Here is a 20,661-nt window from a genome sequence, read left to right on the forward strand (position 1 = left end):
ATGCATGTTGCTTCTGCCATGTCATAATTCCATTTGTTTATTATTAAAATTATATGTTGTTATGATTTTATAATAAAATAAAATTTTATATATTTTTGTTGCAAAACTTTTTTGGGTCAGTCTACATGGCAATGCATGGTACATGTATATATGATACATATATATTGGAAATAAAATATGTTCCTTTTTATATACTACATGTACTAAAATAAGTCCTGTTTGTTCTTTTTTTTTTATGTTTATCAGTAATTTAAAATGTATTACTGTACTGACATATACCAATTCATTCAATAATTGCTGATCACAAGCTAATTAACTTTAGACGGTGACAGTTTTAAACTCTAACCTGCTAACAGTCTACAGTTATATTTTTAAAATTCCAGAAGATTACAGCAAAGTTACATTGATAATCAATCAATACAGACAAACGAACTATTATATATAAAAGTGAACTGATAGAGCCATGCCATTTGTTTTAATATTCACCATGCATTCACATTTGTTAAGTTGTATTTAATTCGTTCTGTAAGAATCAATTATAAATTTTATGTCTTACACATTTTTTACATACTTTCAGCCCCCCCCCCCCCCCCCCTCCTTTGCATTTGCAAAGTGAAAGTTTCTAATGAAAGGTCTTGTTAGTCATGGTCACTGCATGCTGAAAATCTCAGCAGATTAGTGTATGTGAAGGCTAGAAGTCTAGTCATGATAGACATAGCAGTACTTTTTTTGGAAGATTTTGATACTGTCAAAGATTTTCTTTTATCAATGTTTATTAGACACTTGTTTTATGACTTTAAAGTAACAGTTTACTCTATTAATGTATAAGGCTAGCAATGATAATAACAAAAATACATATATTTAGAGAGGGTTAATGTTACACAGTTAGCTTTAAAACTTATATTTCTCAATAGCTATGAAAATACGGATTGTCAAACAGAAAATAGCCCATAAAACATGTAAAAAATAATCTTGATGCTCTTATAAACCATCTTTGAAGACTAAATTAGCACTCAGCTGTCTAAACATTAATTTTATTACACAATAACTTTCCAATTTGAAAAATCCACCATGGCCAAAATGCGAGACTAAACGCCTAACTGTGTATTGCTACCTAAGATATTGTAAGATGAATTCCTCAAACATATACTGGACGACTTTAGAAGCGCAACACTCATTTTGTTGATTTTTTTTATCAAATCTTTTTTGAATTCTATTCCAACTACTTTTCATGCTTATCATGCTTCTTTCTCCTTACAAAAAATCAAAATCTGACTTACTTGTGGTTATTAAACATACCAAATTTTTGAAGTCGTACAAATTTCTTAAAGCAAAATTTTGGTCCCATGAAAGATTGATTCAGTTTTTTTGCTTTGTAAAACAGTTCTATCAATCCTTTGCCTTACTTATTTCTTTTTTTAATGTTGCATCTCCATTTTGCCAAGTCTGAGAAATAAAAAAAAAACCAAATAACTGAATTAGCCCTGAAGAATACTGCAAACATGAAAACATAAATGTGCTGCAACCATACCATATGACTTCCGAAACTCGTCCTACTGTCCTTCCGACAACGATACAAGTAGACAAGATGTGTTGCTGGCCATCAATGAACAGATCAACGTGTAGTGACAATGAAACATCAACAAAATTTGATTATGCAACGTCATTTACCAATCATGTTTTACGGCAGCAACGACAACTGCTAACCAAATTGCTGAGTGCCATGAAGTACAGATTCATGCCATAAATGTTTCCCATGAACTGCATTGCCATAGAATTGACTGAAGAAAAACCTGTAAAGCACTCTAGTTCCAACCGCATAATTGCCAAAACCAATTAATGGGTAAAACAAATGCAAAATCAGAAGGTGTAAAACAGAACCCCAAAAATGTCAGACAGAATTTGATGACCTTTCTGACAATCATTTTGGCTTTTGTAACAGGCAGTCATCGCTTTTAACGTTGACAAATTCATTCAAAAAGAACACAAAAATAATCTAGTGTTGCATTTCTAAAGTCAGTCAGTATAGTTTTTTTCTACCTCAATTTTGCAGTTAAATATACAGGGGTTTTATTCTTAATGCGTAAAAATGTATGCATCAAATTATATTTATGGTACATGTATGACAATGTATGATATTCTGTTATCTATGTTAACTGTTTAAACAGTCAGGTTCTAATGATGAAACAGGGTCAGCATCTTAAATTATCAAAGTTCATTGTGTAAGCTGCTGGTAGTAATTTTTCTTGGGTATTAGAAATAAAATGCTAAATTCAAGAAAGATATAATTACAAAAATATGTTACACCCCGAAGAACAAGAAATACAAATTTTCAAATGGTGAAATGCCCCCAAGACCAAGTGCTTGTGCAAATATGTTGTCTCTTTACACAATTTACGAAGTATTTTTATTTTTTGACATAAACATTTGTTTAATAAGTCTGATTGTTAAGGGAAAAATTGTACAAAAATACGTTTGAATGCTTCTTTAGATAACCATTACAAAATTACAGGGCACTACAGGATTTGAACTTACATATTTCACCATTTTGGCTTTGCGCATGTTGTCGGTCGATCTAAAATAACACTTTCATTTCCGATCCATACATCTTTGTAATACTTGATATCGTCAAATAGATATACAGAAAAAAATCTACAGTATCAACAAAATAATTTACAACTTTTTTTTCCATTTTAAAGAAATAATGATTCTGGTGAATATTTATGGTTGTTCTGAAAGTATATCAAGAAAGTGTACCCGGGACCCGTCATTCGAAAACTGGGACTTTCTTTCGGTTTCATTTTGACCACCAACAAACGGTAGTAAGATTAAACCCTAGGTAGTAAGTAACCCTTACCATTTCGAACTTTACAAAGGAACCTATCATGGTACATCCTGGAGGAAATAATTTTCCAGCCTCTCCATAATCTCTTAAGATGAAGATTCACCCAATTTTAAAACCTGCTGAACCTAGAATCATGCCATCACCCCACAAAAGCACTTGTTTGTAATATATAGGGATAGTACATGTAGATCTTGCCATGGATAGAAAACAAGTGCCTGTACATCACCCTGATAAAGTGCTGCTGTGCATTGTGTGTACCAAATACAAATACAAGTCAGGGGCCTCTGGCCTTTGTTAGCCTTGTTTTATTTTTATGCCCCACCTTATTAGTTATATGGTTTGCTACTGACCCCCTACGGATCCATAGAGGGTAAGTAAAATCCATAGGGGGTGAGGCTTACTCACCCCCTATGGATTTTACTAACCCTCTATGGATCCGTAGGGGGTCAGTAGCGAACCGTATAACGAATTTATCGCACTTAGAGCGTTTTGTGTCAAGTTAAGTATAAAATATCAAATTAATAACAATAACAATAGGAATTTATTAACACCTTTTCTTACAAGTATTTAAAGTATTTTCTAGTATGAATATAGAATTTGGAAAGTAAGTCATTTGTTCAATGTTAGATTTTGAATGATTGACACTTTACATTTGTGAAATAATTGAGGACCGGCAGCTTGTCTTGTGTTGCTAACATTTATTGATGATTCATTATAATCAAAGTCTCCTAATATAGCGTTTAAATCAAATCTTTCGAAATCGGAATGCAAAGTCTGTGGAGTGTCTGCTTCAATAAGAGCAGGCGCCATAGATCCATTTTCAGTAAGTGCTAATCTTGTGGAAGGTGCTGTTAGTGCTTGTCTTATAGGAGGTGCTGGTACAGCCGCTATTTGGGCGGGCACAGTTCCCATAGTTACTCCCAGAGCTTGTCCCATTTCTAACTTTTCTTGCGTGTCTACCCGTTGATAAACGGAAAGAGATTGTACGGATTTGTGACCGGTAACAGACATTATCTGAGCATCATTAAATTTATTTTTTGACAAAATTGAAGCTTGAATGATTTGTGTATTTCTGGCTAAGTTTACATGACAAACTCAAGTCACTCATAAATGTTTTTAGTTTTTTCTCTCCAACAGGTGCGTTGTAATACCATATTTCGTTGTCATCATCAACAAAACAATCCCTTGGACGCTGCCACAATCTGAAAATTTTAAAATGAAGAATAAAATGAAGAATTAACATTAAAAAATCTGTTTTTTCTCTACCTTTAGAACAATTATTACACATGTGATCTTATAAAATACACTTTGAGTGGATTTTTTTCAGCTTTTTTTTTTATACCAATGATGTTTCATATTTTTGTTGTTTTGGTCTTTATGATTGTGTGTAAAATTGTTTGAAGATTGTAGCTTTTTTTTGCTAGATTTACTTACCTATCACAATCAGGATGCAGTTTGTATTTATATTTTATAAAGGAATCCACTGGACAATACATTGAGCCTGGAATAAAAAATTCTATATGATGTAGATCTAGGTATAGTAAAAAAATACATTTTCAAAGTATACTAACATTGAGAAAATGTTGATATTTTTTTTTGTGCTGCAGTTATTGACAAGTAAAAATACAAACCATTAAAGATATTTATAGATTGATTAATTGTCTGTGAATAATCAGGTTACATTTTTATTTTGTGTTTGTTTTGGGATTAGGTCTCTTCAACTTACCAATAATTTTGAGGTTATTTTTAATAAAAAAAATAAATTGGGGTGAATGATTCATGTATAACTAACCTAGTCTGATAATTATAAAATATATAAACTAATGTACCTGTAGCTTCTGGCATGACCCCACTCGTTGTCTCCTTGTCATTTCCTCTATGGTTTTTGGTTAATTCACCTAAAATCTTTTCGATGTATCTCATTCCAGTATCTGGGTCTGTTTTCAGAGCAAAGGTTGACTTGGTCATTGTATGCATATTTTCTGCACCTCGTCGACAAAAGTACAGTCTTATATCATACTGGACTTTATTAAATAGTCCTGTGGGGGTATGTGTAGAAAAATAAACTGACTTGTATAGCTTCTCCCTGTCAGATTCCTGTATTATTGGATAGTGATGTACGTTTCCCTTTCCAGCTTGTTTAAGTTCCGCCCTCGCAGCGTCGAAGCTCATGTTAGCATATCGGAAAGCTGTATCTTTTATAATGTCAAATACCTTATTGGTCGGAGGTGCTTTAAGGTGGCGATTTAAGCCATGTCGAATAGATTCCAAGGAAGAGGTTTTATACATTGAACCATCTATTTTTCTAACATCAAGGTAGAAATGAGACAACGCTTCATCCAAACGTTGTGTTGTAAAGCTTTCAAAGTCCGCTTCATGGTTTTTACTGGTAAGATATTCCTTGAACAATTTTCCAGATAGGGTGTTACTCCTTTGTGTCTTGTCGGCGTGAATGTTCCGTCTTTTATCGTCAATGTCCTAACATGTTGACGTCCCGAATCTCTCCATTTTGTTGCAGACGAAAATATGAAGTCACATGTGGTTTGCAATGGGAGATAACTTCTTTAAAGGGCTGATTTTGTATACTGATCAACGGGGGACAACTTCCAAATAATTAATTGAATCGATAAGGTTTGCGTTTAACAAATGTACCGTTTTGAAAATTCGAAGCGGCACATACGTCATCTTCCATCGCCGCCATGACACCCCATATGAATTCTACTGACCCCCTACGGGCCCATAGGGGTCACCACGTGACGGTGTTAAACCAATCACAATGTGACTATTTACTTGAGGTGCGATAAACAATAGTAGAGGGGCATTATGTTTTCTGGTCTGTGGCTCCGTTCAATCGTCCGTCTGTGTGTCCGTTCGTCCCATTTCAGGTTAAAGTTTTTGGTCAAGGTAGTTTTTGATGAAGCTGAAGTCCAATCAACTTGAAACTTAATACACTTGTTACTTATGATATAATCTTTCTAATTTTATAGCCAAATTAGTCTTTTGACCCCAATTTCACTGTCCACTGAACATAGAAAATGAAAGTGGGAATTTCAGATTAAAGTTTTTGGTCAAGGTAGTTTTTGATGAAGCTGAAGTCCAATCAACTTGAAACTTAATACACTTGTTGCTTATGATATGATCTTTCTAATTTTAAAGCCAAATTAGACTTTTGACCCCAATTTCACGGTCCACTGAACAAAGAAAATGAAAGTGGGAATTTCAGGTTAAAGTTTTTGGTCAAGGTAGTTCTTGATAAAATTGAAGTCCAATCAACTTGAAACTTAGTACACATGTTCCCTATAATATAATCTTTCTTATTTTGATGCCAAATTAGATTATTACCCAATTTCACGGTCCACTGAACATAGAAAATGAAAGTGGGAATTTCAGGTTAAAGTTTTTGGTCAAGGTAGTTTTTGATAAAATTGAAGTCCAATCAACTTGAAACTTAGTACACATGTTCCCTATAATATAATCTTTCTTATTTTAATGCCAAATTAGATTATTACCTAATTTCACGGTCCATGGAACATGGAAAAGGATAGTGCAAGTGGGGCATCCATGAACTTTGGACACATTCTTGTTAATTTTAGTTTCTTGTGTACAATTTGGAGTTTAGTATGGCATGCATTATCACTGAACCAGTATATATATTTGTTTAGGGGCCAGCTGAAGGACGCCTCTAGGTGCGGGAATTTCTTGCAGCATTGAAGACCTGTTAGTGACCTTCTAGCTGCTATAGTCTGTTCTATGGTCGGGTTGTTGTCTCTTTGACACATTCTCAATTTTACAAATATTTACATTTATTCCTATATCTTATAAAGTTGTTTTGATCCACAGAGGGTCAAATTTATTTAAAACAGGAAATTAATTTGAATCACTAAAAGACAAATCAATTTGGCCAAAACACAAAATCTCTCTGTTAACAGTCAGGGATATAACTCTAAAGGGTTATAACAGGAAAATAACATACATTTGTTAGTGTGGACTACAAAATTAAGAACTGTGATAACATACATATGTTACATGTTTCAATGGGAAAATATACATCATAAGTTTAGTTAAAATGTATACAAGTTCTATTGATATTACTATTGTCTTTATGTATACTTAACTATTGAGAGATATAACAGTTCATATATATAGTATTCCAATTTTGAATAGTACACCTATATATTATTACAGAAAAAATATGCCTGTAATAACTAAAGGCAGTGTTTTCCCTAGAGGGTTTATGCATGGTGGTACCCCCATGCATTAATTTAGGCCCCCATCCTTCAAATCTTGAAATTCTTTAAAAACTCTATACAAGTCCCCATCCTTCAAAATTCAGGCCCACCATCCATTCAGCCAATCCCACCATCCTTCAAAACATTTTTAGGGAAAACACTGACAAGGGTGTTATCACAGCTTCTCTATATCACTTCAAAGCATTTGCTCAGACATAAATCATGCTTAATTACAATGTATTTAAATTTATTGTAAGAAATAATGACCAGAGCATGTAATGAGGTTTTGGGCAAGTTTCTCAGTAATTCCCAAGTGTCTTATATAATAAGTTACATTCCTTTAATAACTAAGCCTTGTTATCACATGGTTAATCAAAAATGTATTAATTCAATTTAAAAATTAATTATCAAGACTATGCATTTGGTTTCTGCACAAAGTCTCAAGAGTTCCCTAGAGTCCACTATAGATTAAATAATTTTACAAATAACAAACATATGTTATTACATGTACAATTTGGAAAATTTAAAGAAAAGTATCTGTAATAACACACGTAAGTTATTTTCTGTAATAACCCTATAGAGTTATATCTCTGACTGGTCAAGGTGGTATGGCCTATGGGAGTCTAAAATAAAAATGATAGAATTTGATCATACTTTGCCAAAATGTAGTATCTATTGATACATGTTCAAAAATATTATAAAAACGATAGGTCATCGTGCATTTTCCCAAGTTACAGGTTGTGACAAAATGACACATTTTGTAGGAATTATACAAGAAAAAAAACACCATTTTGTGAATAGAAACTAAACAAAGTGATAGAATTGTAAAATGAATTAGAAAAAGATAGCTTTCAGACAATGCTTTGAGAATATCAAAAGAAAAGATAGGATCACGGTACATTTATTCCGGCTAACACACAAAGTAGAAAAATTCTATGTAGATTCCTTCAGAAAATGCACTGTTTTAGAGTTGCCAAATTTGAAATATTTAAAAAAAAACAAAAACTAATCTACACTTGTAAAAATATTTAATATTTATAAGTTATATTCTTATAAATTGGATAAAAAGATTTTGTTCCAAATTTGAGCGTCCTGTATTACATGAATAGCCTTTAACAATGAGAAAAACCTTAGTTGGCTTTTAAACCTTAAAAAAATATATATCAATGAGTAACAGTTTAATTTGTAGTAAAACAATTTTTGAAAAACAAATAAGATGAACACAAAGAAACAACAAACAACGAATGCCGTTTTTAACGACCTTGGCCGGCTATACAGCCCTTGCATGGTCATAGGAAAATTAAAAAAAAAAATGCAGATTGAATCAATTTTTATTTGGATTTGGTCCAGTGTGAAAATATTTTGATGAAAAGTTTTGAGATTTCAAAATGACCCAATGTGATTAATACAATAATCTGAACTGAAAAAGTCTCTTGTAAGACTAATCTGTTATACATTGTATTAACATGTGGATATAAATGCTGTATGGTTATTCAAAAAGGAAATTAAAGGGGCTTCGTATATAATATCTTGTGTTTCTTTTGACACTCAGTATATATTTAGAAAAACAACTTATTACTTATATGTCTTTTTTGATTGAGTTAAGCCATTTCAATGAATATTTTACAGTGAGTCTTTTTTATGTTGTAACACTACTGTTTCAGGTAAGGGTGAAGATTGGTGCCTATTAAACTTTTAAACCGGCTGCATTTCTATGGACCTTTTCTAAGTCAGGAGCCTGTTGTTCAGTGATTTTTATACAACCGCAAATTTTGAAAAAAATTTCGTCGTATATTGCTATCACGTTGGCGTCGTCGTCTGCGTCGTCGTCGTCCGAATACTTTTAGTTTTCGCACTCTAACTTTAGTAAAAGTGAATAGAAATCTATGAAATTTTAACACAAGGTTTATGACCATAAAAGAAAGGCTGGTATTGATTTTGGAAGTTTTATTTTAGGAATTAGGGGCCAAAAAGGGCCCAAATAAGCATTTTCTTGGTTTTCGCACTATAACTTTAGTTTAAGTTAATAGAAATCTATGAAATTTTGACACAAGGTTTATAACCACAAAATAAAGGTTGGGATTGCTTTTGGGAGTTTTATTTTCAACAGTTTAGGAATGAGGGGCCAAAAAAGGGCCCAAATAAGCATTATTCGTGGTTTTCGCACAATAACTTTAGTTAAAGTAAATTGAAAACAATGAAATTTAAACACAATGTTTATGACCACAAAAGGAAGGTTGGTATTGATTTTGGGAGTTTCGGTCCCAACAGTTTAGGAATTAGGGGCCAAAAAGGGACCCAAATAAGCATTTTTCTTGGTTTTCGCACCATAGCGTAAGTATAAGTAAATAGAAATCTATGAAATTTAAACACAAGGTTTATGACTATAAAAGGAAGGTTGGTATTGATTTTGGAAGTTTTGGTCCTAACAGTTAAGGAAAAAGGGGCCCAAAGGGTCCAAAATTAAACTTTGTTTGATTTCATCAAAATTGAATAATTGGGGTTCTTTAATATGCCGAATCTAACTGTGTATGTAGATTCTTAATTTTTGGTCCCGTTTTCAAATTGGTCTACATTAAGGTCCAAAGGGTCCAAAATTAAACTTAGTTTGATTTTAACAAAAATTGAAACCTTGGGGTTCTTTGATATGCTGAATCTAAAAATGTACTTAGATTTTTGATTATTGGCCCAGTTTTCAAGTTGTCCCAAATCGGGGTCCAAAATTAAACATTGTTTGATTTCATCAAAAATTGAATAATTGGGGTTCTTTGATATGCCAAATCTAACTGTGTATGTAGATTCTTAATTTTTGGTCCAGTTTTAAAATTGGTCTAAATTAAAGTGCAAAGGGTCCAAAATTAAACTAAGTTTGATTTTAACAAAAATTAAATTCTTGGGCCTCTTTGATATGCTGAATCTAAACATGTACTTAGATTTTTGATTATGGGCCCAGTTTTCAAGTTGGTCCAAATCAGGATCTAAAATTATTATATTAAGTATTGTGCAATAGCAAGTCTTTTCAATTGCACAGTATTGTGCAATGGCAAGAAATATCTAATTTCACAATATTGTGAAATAGCAAATTTTTTTTTTAATTAAGAGTTATCTTTCTTTGTCCAGTATAGTAAGCAAGAAATATCTGCAAGAATTTTTTTTAATTGGAGTTATCTTTCTTTGTCCAGAATCAACTTAAATCTTTGTTATATACAATATACAATGTATATTCATTTTTTACTACCAACTGATAAATGTAAATAATCTTTACCATTCAGTGATAACAAGCAGTTTTTTTACATCATGTATTTAAATGAGTAGTAATTGTTGCAAACTCCATTAGAATATTTTAATTGAAATTAGTTTTGGAATAAGGGAAAGGCGGATGTGAATAAAAAATTGGGTTAAATTTTTCTCATTTGAAATTTCATAAATAAAAAGAAAATTTCTTCAAACATTTTTTTGAGAGGATTAATATTCAACAGCATAGTGAATTGCTCTTTGAGAAAACAAAAATTTTAAGTTCATTTGAATACATTCATTCTGTGTCAGAAACCTATGCTGTGTCAACTATTTAATCACAATCCAAATTTAGAGCGGAATCCAGCTTGAATGTTGTGTCCATACTTGCCCCAACCGTTCAGGGTTCAACCTCTGCGGTCGTATGAAGCTACGCCCTGCGGAGCATCTGGTTGCAAATTGATGTAGTACATTTAAATGTATTTCGGTTCTCTTTTTTTATGGATTAAACTGTTGGGTGAAGTATTTTAAACTAGTCATTTTGAGGCCCTTATTGCTTTCTGTCAGTTGTGAGCCAATGCTCTGTGTTGAAGGCAAATAATTGTTTACTTCTTACACATTCTGACTTGGATGGACTCATACCAAATCTTCTTATTTAAATGTAATTACAAGAGTCATTATGCTTATTTAGTGTATCGTAAGTTAGATCTAATACATTTGTATTTTTTTTATAATGAAAACTTTTGTTCCCACTGTGACAACTATTTTTTTAACAAGAAAAAAAGCTCCACATTAAAAGTTGCCACATTGGAAAATGGATTTCGATTACTCAAGTTGAAATACTCAATTCTGATCAAAATTTTCCACAAACATAGTTGTCTTCTTCATAAGATTGATAATAATGCTTATTTTTTTTTTTTTTACATGTATGAATGGAGTATGTAAAGATCATTTTAATTTGTAGATGGCAGCTCCACCTAGTGGTCAATACCCTTCTATGATATCTCAATCATCAGTACCACCATTTAGTTCATCACAGCAAACACCAACACATCAGCCACCACAACAGATTGTCTCCCCTACCAGAGAAATTAATGCAATCAATCTCTGTAAGAAAGGTCAAGAATGTGTTCAAGATGTTGTACAGAAAGCTGGAGAAATATTCAAACTTCTTCAATTAAAGTCTTTACCAGTAAGTTTTAATTCCCTCATTAGTCTGAGGTTAAAAGTCTTCAACTAACTGCTATAGGGTCCTGCAACTAATCAGAATTTTTTTTACGAGTTATACCATTAGTTAGTCCTGAATATTATAGTATAACTTAAGATTAATTTTAGTCTGTATTTTTTTGTAAAAAAAACCACCTGAATTTGTATGCGCCATGTACATGATGTATGTAGAAGTGTCTATTCTGTCAGCTTCTTTATCTATATTTCATATGAAATTTAATTCTTGTTTTAGTAAAAATGTCCAATAATTATTTGTTTAATGCTGCCTTGTATGAGTTAAAATTGTAAATCATATTGTCTCTCCAAGCAGAGGAATAAAATCAATAAATACAATCACTCTCAAATTATTTTGATCATTTAACTTTTTTATACGACCGCAAATTTTGAAAAAATGTTCGTCGTATATTGCTATCACGTTGGCGTCGTTGTCTGCGTCGTCGTCGTCGTCGTCCGAATACTTTTAGTTTTCGCACTCTAACTTTAGTAAAAGTGAATAGAAATCTATGAAATTTTAACACAAGGTATATGACCATAAAAGGAAGGTTGGTATTGATTTTGGGAGTTTTGGTCCCAACATTTTAGGAAATAGGGGCCAAAAAGGGCCCAAATAAGCATTTTCTTGGTTTTCGCACTATAACTTTAGTTTAAGTGAATAGAAATCTATGAAATTTTGACACAAGGTTAATGACCACAAAAGAAAGGTTGGGATTGATTTTGGGAGTTTTGGTTTCAACAGTTTAGGAATTAGGGGCCAAAAAAGGGCCCAAATAAGCATTATTCTTGGTTTTCGCACAATAACTTTAGTTTAAGTAAATAGAAATCAATGAAATTCAAACACAATGTTTATGACCACAAAAGGAAGATTGGTATTGATTTTGGGAGTTTAGGTCCCAACAGTTTAGGAATAAGGGGCCAAAAAGGGACCCAAATAAGCATTTTTCTTGGTTTTCACAACATAACGTTAATAGAAATCTATGAAATTTAAACACAAGGTTTATGACCATAAAAGGAAGGTTGGTATTGATTTTGGGAGTTTTGGTCCCAACAGTTTAGGAAAAAGGGGCCCAAAGGGTCCAAAATTAAACTTTGTTTGATTTCATCAAAATTGAATTATTGGGGTTCTTTGATATGCCGAATCTAACTGTGTATGTAGATTCTTAACTTTTGGTCATGTTTTCAAATTGGTCTACATTAAGGTCCAAAGGGTCCAAAATTAAACTTAGTTTGATTTTGACAAAAAATGAATTGGTTGGGTTCTTTGATATGTTGAATCTAGAAATGAACTTAGATTCTTGATTATTGGCCCAGTTTTCAAGTTGGTCCAAATCTGGGTCCAAAATTAAACTTTATTTGATTTCATCAAAAATTGAATAAATGGGGTTCTTTGATATGCCAAATCTAACTGTGTATGTAAATTCTTCATTTTTGGTCCCGTTTTCAAATTGGCCTACATTAAGGTCTAAAGGGTCCATAATTAAACTAAGTTTGATTTTAACAAAAATTAAATTCTTGGGCCTCTTTGATATGCTGAATCTAAACATGTACTTAGATTTTTGATTATGGGCCCAGTTTTCAAGTTGGTCCAAATCAGGATCTAAAATTATTATATTAAGTATTGTGCAATAGCAAGTCTTTTCAGTTGCACAGTATTGTGCAATGGCAAGAAATATCTAATTTCACAATATTGTGAAATAGCAATTTTTTTTTAATTAGAGTTATCTTTCTTTGTCCAGAATAGAAAGCAAGAAATATCTTATTGCAAGAATTTTTTTAATTGGAGTTATCTTTCTTTGTCCAGAATCAACTTAAATCTTTGTTATATACAATATACAATTTATGTTTACTTTTTACTACCAACTGATAAATTAAAATAATCTTTACCATTCAGTGATAACAAGCATTTTTTTTACATCTTAATATTTTATGATGTATTTAAATGAGTAGTTATTGTTGCAAATTCCATTAGAAAATTTTAATTGAGATTAGTTTTGGAATAAGGGAAAGGGGGATGTGATTAAAAAATTGGGTTCAATTTTTTCTCATTTGAAATTTCATAAATAAAAAGAAAATTTCTTCAAACATTTTTTTGAGAGGATTAATATTCAACAGCATAGTGGATTGCTCTAAGAGAAAACAAAAATTTTAAGTTCATTAGAACACATTCATTCAGTGTCAGAAACCTATGCTGTGTCAACTATTTAATAACAATCCAAATTTAGAGCTGAATCCAGCTTGAATGTTGTGTCCATACTTGCCCCAACTGTTCAGGGTTCAACCTCTGCGGTCGTATAAAGCTACGCCCTGCGGAGCATCTGGTTTTCATTGAAAGCTGCTAACTAAATAAATTTTACTATCAAATTCCAAAACATGATAATTTTCGCTCTATGGCTAAGTCGGTGAAGACACCCTTTGTTTTTCAAAGCTTCCCAATGGCGTTTTCCTAAATGTGTGAATATGACTGTTACTACTTTATTTGAAAGCTTCCCAATGGTGTTTTCCTTAATGAGTGAATATGACTGTTACTACTTTATTTGAAAGTTTCCCAATTTGGTGTTTTCCTAAATGTGTGAATATGACTGTTACTACTTTATTTGAAAGCTTCCCAATGGCGTTTTCCTAAATGTGTGAATATGACTGTTACTACTTTATTTGAAAGCTTCCCAATGGCGTTTCCCTAAATGTGTGAATATGACTGTTACTACTTTATTTGAAAGCTTCTCACTGGCGTTTTCCTAAATGTGTGAATATGACTGTAACTACTTTATTTGAAAGCTTCGCAATTTGGTGTTTTCCTAAATGTGTGAATATGACTGTTACTACTTTATTTGAAAGCTTCCCAATGGTTTTTTCCTAAATGTGTGAATATGACTGTTACTACTTTATTTGAAAGCTTCCCAATGGCGTTTTCCTAAATGTGTGAATATGACTGTTACTACTTTATTTGAAAGCATCTCAATGGCTTTTTCCTAAATGTTTGAATATGACTGTTACTACTTTATTTGAAAGCTTCGCAATGGTGTTTTCCTAAATGTGTGAATATGACTGTTACTACTTTATTTGAAGGCTTCGCAATGGAGTTTTCCTAAATGTGTGAATATGACTGTTACTATTTTATTTGAAAGCTTCCCAATGGAGTTTTCCTTAATGTGTGAATATGACTGTTACTACTTTATTTGAAAGCTTCCCAATGGTGTTTTCCTTAATGTGTGAATATGACTGTTACTACTTTATTTGAAAGCTTCCCAATGGCGTTTTCCTAAATGTGTGAATATGACTGTTACTACTTTATTTGAAAGCTTCTCAATGGCTTTTTCCTAAATGTGTGAATATGACTGTTACTACTTTATTTGAAAGCTTCGCAATGGTGTTTTCCTAAATGTGTGAATATGACTGTTACTACTTTATTTGAAAGCTTCCCAATGGTGTTTTCCTTAATGTGTGAATATGACTGTTACTACTTTATTTGAAAGCTTCGCAATGGAGTTTTCCTAAATGTGTGAATATGACTGTTACTACTTTATTTGAAAGCTTCGCAATGCTGTTTTCCTAAATGTGTGAATATGACTGTTGCTACTTTATTTGAAAGCTTCCCAATGGAGTTTTCCTAAGTGTGTGAATATGACTGTTACTACTTTATTTGAAAGCTTCCCAATGGAGTTTTCCTTAATGTGTGAATATGACTGTTACTACTTTATTTGAAAGCTTCCCAATGGTGTTTTCCTTAATGTGTGAATATGACTGTTACTACTTTATTTGAAAGCTTCCCAATGGCGTTTTCCTAAATGTGTGAATATGACTGTTACTACTTTATTTGAAAGCTTCTCAATGGCTTTTTCCTAAATGTGTGAATATGACTGTTACTACTTTATTTGAAAGCTTCGCAATAGTGTTTTCCTAAATGTGTGAATATGACTGTTACTACTTTATTTGAAAGCTTCCCGATGGTGTTTTCCTAAATGTGTGAATATGACTGTTACTACTTTATTTGAAAGCTTCGCAATGGTGTTTTCCTTAATGTGTGAATATGACTGTTACTACTTTATTTGAAAGCTTCCCAATGGTGTTTTCCTTAATGTGTGAATATGACTGTTACTACTTTATTTGAAAGCTTCGCAATGGAGTTTTCCTAAATGTGTAAATATGACTGTTACTACTTTATTTGAAAGCCCCAATGGTGTTTTCCTTAATGAGTGAATATGACTGTCACTACTTTATTTGAAAGTTTCCCAATTTGGTGTTTTCCTAAATGTGTGAATATGACTGTTACTACTTTATTTGAAAGTTTCCCAATTTGGTGTTTTCTTAAATGTGTGAATATGACTGTTACTACTTTATTTGAAAGCTTCCCAATGGCGTTTTCCTAAATGTGTGAATATGACTGTTACTACTTTATTTGAAAGCTTCTCACTGGCGTTTTCCTTAATGTGTGAATATGACTGTTACTACTTTATTTGAAAGCTTCGCAATGGTGTTTTCCTAAATGTGTGAATATGACTGTCACTACTGTATTTGAAAGTTTCCCAATTTGGTGTTTTCCTAAATGTGTGAATATGACTGTTACTTCTTTATTTGAAAGCTTCGCAATTGCGTTTTCCTTAATGTGTGAATATGACTGTTACTACTTTATTTGAAAGCTTCCCAGTGGTGTTTTCCTTAATGTGTGAATATGACTGTTACTACTTTATTTGAAAGCTTCGCAATGGTGTTTTCCTTAATGTGTGAATATGACTGTTACTACTTTATTTGAAAGCTTCCCAATGGTGTTTTCCTTAATGTGTGAATATGACTGTTACTACTTTATTTGAAAGCTTCGCAATGGAGTTTTCCTAAATGTGTGAATATGACTGTTACTACTTTATTTGAAAGCTTCCCAATGGTGTTTTCCTTAATGAGTGAATATGACTGTTACTACTTTATTTGAAAGCTTCCCAATGGTGTTTTCCTAAATATGTGAGTATGACTGTTACTACTTTATTTGAAAGCTTCCCAATGGTGTAACTATCAATGCACAGATGCATCAGGAGAAGAGAGCCAAACTTGAGGAAGGAATACAACAGCTACAGCAAAACTTTATGAAGCTTCGGTTAATGTATGATAAGGCCAATGAAATTACAGGTCCTGATGAACCACCTGAAGAGGTATATCTCCATCATTGTGTAAAATACTTAGTCTTTAAGTCCTGTAGTATATCATTCAGTGTTTGTTGAAATTAGTCACACTTACTATGGCTGGGTAAAACAAATTACTCAACTTTCTGTATTCAAATATTCATGCACATTGTGTAACTTTTTAGTTGAATTTGAATTAAATTATATTTAATGTCAACCTCAGTGGAACAGTGGCATAACCACAATTCATAATTTAAGGGCTATTTTCTTAATTAAAAAAAGGTTATTTTGGAAAGTGAGATAAACATTTCTGTATTATATAACTTATCTTGTTATTAAAAAAAAAACAATTCTCTGCAGAAATTGATTTCAATATACATGTATGCAAGACTAAAACTCGTTATAACGCTTTAAAAAAGTTGGGATATACTGTTTTACTTTTGTCTGTACGTCAGTTCATCCCATGAATATTTTTCGTCGCATCTTTCTCAGGAACTACAATACCAGGATTTCTGAAATTTGGTTTCAGGGTTTATATAAGTCAGATATATAGTGTGATGCATTTTCAGATTAATCACTCAACAACTTCTTGTTTACAGAACTCTTGTATAATTTTACACATGATAGCCAAGTTAAAATTTTCGTCACATTTTTCTTAGGAACTACAATACAAGAATTTCTGAAAGTTTGTTTCAGGCACAGGCACTTGTTTCTGTCAATATGGGGTTTACTATCCATACCAGTACAAAAAAAAGTGTTTTTTTTTGTACTGGTATGGATAGTAAACCCCATATTGACAGAAACAAGTGCCTGTGGTTTCAGGGTTTATATAAGTCAGCTTTACTGTGTGATGCATTTTTAGATTCATCACTCAACAACTTCCTGTTTACCGAAATATTAAGTTTGGGGGTGGGGTTCATCAGTGAACAGTAGCTCACACTTTCACGTGTTGGTCTTGTAGCCTATTTCTACCTAAATAATAATTATGTTACTAGCATACATATAAAATGTGAACATACATAAGCTTTTTTTTCAATATTATCTATTGAACCTTCAGCTTCTAATTCTAAAATTTAAAAACAGCCACTGAAAAATAAGGATATGTTTGACAGGGGAAGACACATTTCCTGGCACTTAGTTGCTAGTGTTTTGAAGCATTAGGCTACACCATGAAGCGTCATATTTATATTTAAGTCTCTCAATTTTGAAACATACATGGCTGCATATAATAACATCATGCTCCGCCAAACACAAACATTTTAGATGGACTGGAGAAATCCAGGGACAATTATCTGTACCCTAGTCAACCCTCAGGGTGATATAAACTATAGGATAACTATATTTCTTTGTACATTTATACTTCAGTCATTAGTGCCAATAATTGGCGAACCATTTGAAGACAGACTGTCACCCAATTCAGAACAAGCTTTCTACAGATCAAGATTCTATTCAGAAGAGAATAGAGACCAAGCAGAGGTAATAAATATCATTGAAAGAACAGTATTGGCCACAGTCCACAATTAAATTACTCTATTAGTTCTTTATAACATTTTGTCTCATTTAAAAAAAAATGCACCATTAGTCTTTCTGTCAAATATGTTGTGTGTAAAGTACAGTTCTAGTTAAAAAAAAATATATCTAACACTTAGAAAGATTAAACTAATCCATCTTACAAATTTGGCCAATACACATCAATACCCCTATAAACAAGTCAAGAAATGTTCCAAAACCTGTAGATATAACCTTTTTGCACCTAGCCTAATCACTCTTTCCATATCAAAATCAGTTAAAATACAATATCCAAAAAATATTTCATCTCTCATCTCTCATTTTCCACCCAAAAAACTAAGGAATGAATGAGGAAGGGAAAGTAAAAGTAAAAGTAAAAATACACTTTAATTAAAAGGAACTACATTCATGGACAACATTACTTGTGGTCTTGGGTCTATTGTAGTGCATAGATCTGTATGTATATTGTCCATACATTTAACATTCTTGTTCTTGTTGTTCATGTCTAGGAAACAGTCAGATAGGTTAAATCAAGAATAAATGAAATTGAAATACTTCTGTTTTTCAACAGCGTACAAGCATAGATTTATCAGGTTTGTCTTGCATGTGATAAAAGATTGATCTGGGCTTATATCTGGGGACTTTTTTTGGCAAAAGGATAAATTATTGGTATATGAGTCCTATATATGCAAATTCTACATGCAAGTTGGACAGGGATCCCCTAACCAGGACCTACTGTGGATTCAATAATGTTCGTCCTTTATTGTGGATATTTGACTGCATGGTTTAACTTAGATCTACTTTTTAGGTGGACAGGGATGAGCATATTTCTGTATCCTAGTCAAACCTCAGGGTGATATAAACTATAGTATAACACAGAGGAACTTTAGGTTTGCACTCCATCTGTCTGTCTGTCTGTCTGTCTGTCAGAATAAGTTTTTCACATTTTTTTTCATCATGCTTGAAGATATTGATTGATAATTGGTATATTTGTGTTGTTTTATCATGAAAAATTACAGATCAAGGCCAAATTTTTGTGTTGGTCTGATAATTTTGTCCAGAGTTATGGTCCTTGGACTCGTTGCAACTCCTCTGAAACCACACTACAACATAACCTGAATCCTTGTATACAATGTATAATAAAAAAAGTGTTATCAATTGATTTTTGAAGTAGTTATAAGTTTTGGACTATAGTGAGATTTAGTTTGCCCACAGTGGCTGACAATGTGGGGGGTGGTGGTGAGGTGCTGACAAATGTTCTTTAATGATTAAATCAATTTGTGATGACTAATTTGTATCATGATTTGTATTCCAGCAATTAAAGATGAAGAATAAACAGCTGAAGGACATTATTGACCAAATGAGAACAGTTATATGGGAAATAAATACAATGATGATTATGAGGAAAACTTGAAAATTTTCTGCAAATTGTGTAAATGGTTCAATTTCAGTACTTGATAGATACCACAGCATTGTCTATATCATTGTATTTACATTGTGGTACCTGCTTTCAAAAGAAGGGACAATCTGGAAGTCAGATGAGAATTAATAAATACAATGTACTATACATGTTTTATTGCCTGTTACATACAAGAGTGTCATTACCTTGCTGTTTCTGTATTAGATAAGGAATAGCCATTAAATCAAGAAGTCAATTAGAATTTTATAATTAAGACAACCCAATTTGTCTTTACCAAATACACAAGATTTTTATGCCCCTCTACTATCGAGGGGCATTATGATTTCTGGTCTATGCGTCCTTCCATTGACCCCATTTTCATGGTCCCCTGAACATAGAAATTAAAAGTTTGAGTTTCCGGTTAAAGTTTTTGGTCAAGGTAGTTTTTGATGAAGTTAAAGTCCAATCAACTTGAAAGTTGAAACCTAGTACACATGTTCCCTATTGATTGATCTTTTTACTTTTAGGGCCAAATTAGATTTTTTACCCAATTTCATGGTTCATTGAACATGGAAAATGATAATGCGAGTGGGGCATCCATGTACTTTGGACACATTCTTGTTTATATCAAAATTTCACTTTTTTGATTAATTATACCCCTACAAAAAAGGCTATGTCACAAATAACATTGGAATAAATCTGCAGGTCAGGTTTGATTTTATTTTAATTTACATCCTTATATTCAAATATACAAGGTTGTGTCTGACAAAAGTATTGAATGTCTTGAGGTACATGTATATAAATTTTGCTGTATATCTTTGTATATTAAAACAAAGACGATTGCTATGCTGTAGAGAAATATCCCCTGCATTGTAAAATTCTGAACTGAATTGTTATTAAAATAGGTCAAGTCAAAATGACTGCATAATATGGTCAACTACACTTGGTCACATGATGGCAAACAATCCTACCGAGTATGAAAGCTATCTTCTAAAATGGTGTCAGAGGAGTTGGCTTCACACTATTACAATACTTCATACAATAGCTATTCAAAATATGTTATTTAGATTTAATGCATTATCAAGTATTGATATGAATCAAATATGTAAG

General features: G+C 32.3%; 2 protein-coding genes across 6 annotated transcripts in view; one reads left to right on the top strand and one right to left on the bottom strand.

Annotated features, from left to right (window-relative positions):
- The window catches only part of LOC134691224 (uncharacterized), a 36,645-nt gene extending 34,065 nt beyond the window's left edge, over positions 1–2,580 (bottom strand). The window contains exon 1 of one of the 2 annotated variants that reach the window (XM_063551584.1): positions 2,536–2,580. The gene's annotated coding sequence lies outside the window, so the exon portion shown is untranslated. Of the gene's footprint in view, positions 1–2,473 lie in introns of both variants that reach the window. The other variant, XM_063551585.1, reaches the window with a different exon arrangement.
- A 109-nt stretch (positions 2,581–2,689) lies between these two features.
- On the top strand, positions 2,690–19,719 carry LOC134691226 (mediator of RNA polymerase II transcription subunit 30-like). 4 transcript variants are annotated; one of them, XM_063551587.1, is made up of 5 exons: positions 2,690–2,713; positions 11,273–11,500; positions 16,518–16,673; positions 18,009–18,119; positions 19,468–19,719. In XM_063551587.1, the coding sequence occupies exons 1-5, from the start codon at positions 2,705–2,707 to the stop codon at positions 19,564–19,566; spliced, it is 603 nt and encodes a 200-aa protein (XP_063407657.1). In that variant the 5' UTR covers positions 2,690–2,704; the 3' UTR covers positions 19,567–19,719. The 4 variants fall into 4 exon arrangements, with proteins under 4 accessions (XP_063407657.1, XP_063407658.1, XP_063407656.1 ...); XM_063551588.1 differs by lacking the exon at positions 2,690–2,713 and adding an exon at positions 2,779–2,842; XM_063551586.1 differs by lacking the exon at positions 2,690–2,713 and adding an exon at positions 3,027–3,095.
- Positions 19,720–20,661: the final 942 nt, after the last annotated feature.

The sequence above is a fragment of the Mytilus trossulus genome, chromosome 11 (assembly GCF_036588685.1).
Source record: "Mytilus trossulus isolate FHL-02 chromosome 11, PNRI_Mtr1.1.1.hap1, whole genome shotgun sequence".
Lineage (NCBI taxonomy): Eukaryota > Metazoa > Mollusca > Bivalvia > Mytilida > Mytilidae > Mytilus > Mytilus trossulus.

Coding starts and splice junctions, on each gene's coding strand:
- LOC134691226 (XM_063551586.1), top strand. CDS start 3,042: ATGGATAGAAAACAAGTGCCTGTACATCACCCTGATAAAGTGCTGCTG. Junction 11,501..16,517: donor TTCAATTAAAGTCTTTACCA/GTAAGTTTTAAT, acceptor TTTATTTGAAAG/CTTCCCAATGGTGTAACTAT. Junction 18,120..19,467: donor AGAATAGAGACCAAGCAGAG/GTAATAAATATC, acceptor TTTGTATTCCAG/CAATTAAAGATGAAGAATAA.